Source organism: Tachysurus vachellii, chromosome 15 (genome assembly GCF_030014155.1).
Source record: "Tachysurus vachellii isolate PV-2020 chromosome 15, HZAU_Pvac_v1, whole genome shotgun sequence".
In the NCBI taxonomy this organism is placed as follows: domain Eukaryota; kingdom Metazoa; phylum Chordata; class Actinopteri; order Siluriformes; family Bagridae; genus Tachysurus; species Tachysurus vachellii.
Genome location: NC_083474.1, coordinates 660,564 through 665,563, shown reverse-complemented (window position 1 = coordinate 665,563; position 5,000 = coordinate 660,564). Strand labels below are relative to the sequence as shown.

The 5,000-nt window shown below is 36.6% G+C and overlaps 1 protein-coding gene across 2 annotated transcripts in view; it reads right to left on the bottom strand.

Moving 5' to 3' along the window:
- Positions 1-5,000, bottom strand: part of megf6 (multiple EGF like domains 6) — a 48,050-nt gene that overhangs the window by 24,294 nt on the left and 18,756 nt on the right. For both annotated transcript variants that reach the window (XM_060888264.1, XM_060888265.1), the window contains one exon: positions 3,262-3,384. In XM_060888264.1, coding sequence (XP_060744247.1) covers positions 3,262-3,384 — 123 coding nt within the window. The remainder of the gene's footprint in view (positions 1-3,261; positions 3,385-5,000) is intronic.

The window sequence follows — 5,000 nt, the reverse complement described above, 5'->3', positions numbered from 1 at the left end:
TATTTATTTATCATCATATATTATTATTATTTCACTGAATATAACATTAAGGGTGAAGTACGATGTTACTCAGTGTCTGTATTTGTTTAATGCTCCATATATTCATATCTGTATTCATATTAAACTAAAAGCGGGTGTGACCTACAATGTGGTCATAGAAATAAAGATGAAACTCTCAAGGTTAACACACACCTTGACTCTAGGGGTCTAAAGACACAAAATAAAGTCAGAAATCTTGGTGTAATTTTAGAGTCTGACCTTAATTTCAGTAGTCATGTGAAAACGATAAGCAAATCAGCTTACTACCATCTCAGAAATATAGCCAGAATTAGATGTTTTGTCTCAAGACAGGACTTAGAGAAACTTGTTCATGCTTTCATCACCAGCAGGGTGGATTATTGCAATACTCCTTACTGGGATCCCCAAAAAGACCATTAGACAGCTGCAGCTCATACAGAACGCTGCTGCCAGAATTCTGACCAGAACCAATAAATCTGAACACATCACTCCAGTCCTCAGGTCCTTACACTGGCTTCCAGTTCCATTTAGAATAGATTTTAAAGTATTGTTACTCGTTTATAAATCACTTCATGGCTTAGGACTGAAATACATTACAGATATGTTAACTGAATATAAACCAAGCAGACGACTCAGATCATTAGGATCAGGTCAGTTAGAGATACCAAGGGTTCACTCAAAACAAGGTACGTCAGCATTTAGTTATTACGTCACCTATAGCTGGAATCAGCTTCCAGAAGAGATCAGATGTGCTTCAACAGTAGACACTTTTAAATCAAGATTAAAAACACATCTGTTTAACTCTGTATTTACTAAATGATCACTGTGCTGCTTCACACTGACTGCACTTTTTATCCTAGTCACTTTTACTCCTGTTTTATTCTTTTTAACATATTTTAAACTGTTTTTTATTGAAATCACATTTATTTTTTTTTATTGTTCTTTGTTTTTATTATGATTTTATCGTGTGTCTCTTATTTTTACATATATTTTTTTCTCTCTTATAAACTGTTTCCTAATTTCTATGTAAAGCACTTTGAATGACCTCTGTGTATGAAATGTGCTATACAAATAAACTTGCCTTGCCTTGCCTTGCCTTGCCTTGCCTTGCCTTGCCTTGCTTTGCCTAGATAGGTGTGACCTAGACAGGTGTGACCTAGACAGGTGTGACCTAGACAGGTGTGGCCTAGACAGGTGTGACCTAGACAGGTGTGACCTAGACAGGTGTGACCTAGACAGGTGTGGCCTAGACAGGTGTGACCTAGACAGGTGTGACCTAGACAGGTGTGACCTAGACAGGTGTGGCCTAGACAGGTGTGACCTAGACAGGTGTGACCTAGACAGGTGTGACCTAGACAGGTGTGGCCTAGACAGGTGTGGCCTAGACAGGTGTGACCTAGACAGGTGTGACCTAGACAGGAATCAGAAATTTTTTGTTTTTCTCTCTTTTTTCAAATCCATTTTCAATGGAGAGAAAATAAAGGACAGAAGAAGTCAGTCCACTAAAATTTGACATCATGTCTGTATTTATTATTGTTATTACTCGTTTAACCATAAAATGTATTGAGTTTTTCATCTTCAGGTTTATTATTGATATAAAAATCCAAAGGTTTAAAAATAGGGTTGGTTTTAGAAGGTTGTGTTTGATATCAGGACAAGGGGAAGTTCAGAGCTGTGGTCTAACCCTGACTACATCTACAGATGCATTAAAGAGACGACATGGCCAAGCTTCAAGCTGATGATTTAAACAGAACGGAGTCAGGTGACTGTGAGAAGCAGCTTCCCTCATGCACAAAGACAAACAAGTGAGGATTCAAATCCTCGATACGAAACTATACGACAACAATAATAAGCACAAAACCTCAGAACAATGGCACTGATCAGAGGCTGTGTAACAATTAAATTACTTCAGAGAAACTCTAATTAATTTCAATAAAAGCTACATGTTCTGTTCTGTGTTTACTCCTGCATAATTTGTCTGTTTAAACTGTTATGTCACTTGTCTCTGTTATCGGGTCTAATATGTTGTTGTATTTACTTTGTGTCTCTGCACACTGTGAGTGTGTTTGTGTCCATGTGGCTATATTGTGAATATGGTGTGTATAGTGTATATATGGTCTGCATATGATGTATAAGGTGTGAATATGGTGTGTATAGTGTATATATGGTGTGCATATGGTGTGTATAGTGTATATATGGTGTGTATATGGTGTGTGTATATGGTGTGTATATTATATATATATATATGGTGTTTATATAATGTGTATAATGTATATGGTGTATATATGGTGTGTATATGGTGTGTGTATGGTGTGTGTATATGGTGTGTATATTATATATATATATGGTGTTTATATAATGTGTATAATGTATATGGTGTATATATGGTGTGTATATTATATATATATATGGTGTTTATATAATGTGTATAATGTATATGGTGTATATATGGTGTGCATATGGTATATATGGTGTGTATGATGTGTATGGTGTGCATATGGTGTGTATGGTGTATATATGGTATGTATATGGTATATATATATATATATATATATATATATATATATATATATATATATATATATATATATATATATATATATATATATATGGTGTATATGGTGTGTATATGGTATACAGTATATATATGGTGTATATGGTGTATATATGGTGTGTATGGTGTGTATATGGTATACAGTATATATGGTGTATATGGTGTGTATGGTGTGTATATGGTGTATATGGTGTGTATATGGTATACAGTATATATGGTGTGTATGGTGTGTATATGGTGTATATGGTGTGTATATGGTATACAGTATATATGGTGTGTATGGTGTGTATATGGTGTATATGGTGTGTATGGTGTGTATATGGTGTATATATGGTGTATATGGTGTGTATATGGTGTATATATGGTGTATATGGTGTGTATATGGTGTATATATGGTGTATATGGTGTGTATATGGTATACAGTATATATGGTGTATATGGTGTGTATATGGTGTATATGGTGTGTATATGGTATACAGTATATATGGTGTATATGGTGTGTATATGGTGTGTATGGTGTGTATATGGTATACAGTATATATGGTGTATATGGTGTGTATATGGTGTATATGGTGTGTATATTGTATACAGTATATATGGTGTGTATATGGTGTGTATATGGTGTGTATGGTGTGTATATTGTATACAGTATATATGGTGTATATGGTGTGTATATATTCGACACTTACCTATGCATGTGCGAGTATCTGCATGTATGCGGAAACCCTCACCACACTCACAGTAGTATGATCCAAGTGTATTAACACAGTTCTGCTGACATCCTCCGTTCATTTCCTCACACTCATCTATATCTGCAGGTATACACACACACACACACACACACAAACACACATTTACATATACAGATAACCTTTTTTTAGAAACTGCAGATTTTTATTCATTACGGTTTAATGAAGCTTCCACTGGTGGTGCTATTGCTCCTTTCACAAAAGTCAGAATATTTTAACAGCCAATGAGATGATGTGGTTGTTTTCTGAAAGAGAGGTACAGTAGGGTTTAGTCCTGCTAGTTTATTTAGTCCTGTTAGTTCTTCCCCTGATGGCAGATTTGTCTTCACAGCTGGGTGCGTAAACACAAAACCAGTTACTGTTAGAGCTTCATTTCACCTAATATCAGATTAAACCTGACCGTAATCTCACACAATTTAATATAAAACAAACTATACATTTTCATCACAATAGGATTTAAACAGTGGTGTCCTTAATCCGATGTGGGATTCCATTCCTTCCTGCTTGAACTATTCAGAGATTAAAAGCAGTCTGTTGTTTACTAGTTTATTATTTGTCTTGAGAAAGAAGAGCTAGAGGGAGACATATTTACCAGAGAAATTATAGTCAAAGACCCACATCACAAACCAATAAAACCGTTAAAGGCATTACAGTTCTCCTTTATAGTCAGTAGATTAGACTAAAGCACACACTCACATGTGACTCAGATAAAGCACTAACTGTTCACTATAACTGGAGTGTGACAGCAGATACAGACAAACACGTGTGATCTCTGTTTCTGCTTCATTAAATGGTTAATTAATACAGGATGAACACCACACACACACACACACACACACACACACACACACACACAGAGCTCATGTTGTGGCTCTGATAGGCTTCAGATGACCAGATAACGTGACCTTACTGTGGTTTTAACCATAATTATAGCCATAATTTTTGGATGTGGAAGTTGGACGTCTACTGAGACACAGCGGTAAGGTTAAAAAATAAATTATATCGTAGGAATAAAATTTGTAGTGTTTAATTATTAAAAAGTCATAATATTTTGCAATTCACTTGATTACATTTTGAGGAAACAGAATTTGAGCAATAGGATTGATCAGAATAACTAAATATAAATCTGATGCCTGATAAAGTTGGGATAAAAGCCTTAAACAAACAACTCGACACTAACAATGTCCACAGAGGCGCTTCTGTCTTCAACAGACTTGGTACTCACTCACTCTCACTCATCTTCTACCGCTTATCCGAACTACCTCGGGTCACGGGGAGCCTGTGCCTATCTCAGGCGTCATCGGGCATCAAGGCAGGATACACCCTGGACAGAGTGCCAACCCATCGCAGGGCATACACACACTCATTCACTCACACACTACGGACAATTTTCCAGAGATGCCAATCAACCTACCATGCATGTCTTTGGACCGGGGGAGGAAACCGGAGTACCCGGAGGAAACCCCCGAGGCACGGGGAGAACATGCAAACTCCACACACACAAGGTGGAGGTGGGAATTGAACCCCCAACCCTGGAGATGTGAGGCGAACGTGCTAACCACTAAGCCACCGTGACCCCAGACATGTTACTGGTCAGAAAATTCTTTATATATCAGTCTTGTTGTGTATTGTATTGTCTATTGTTATGCGCTGTCTTTTGTTTTTTATCTTTTGTACTT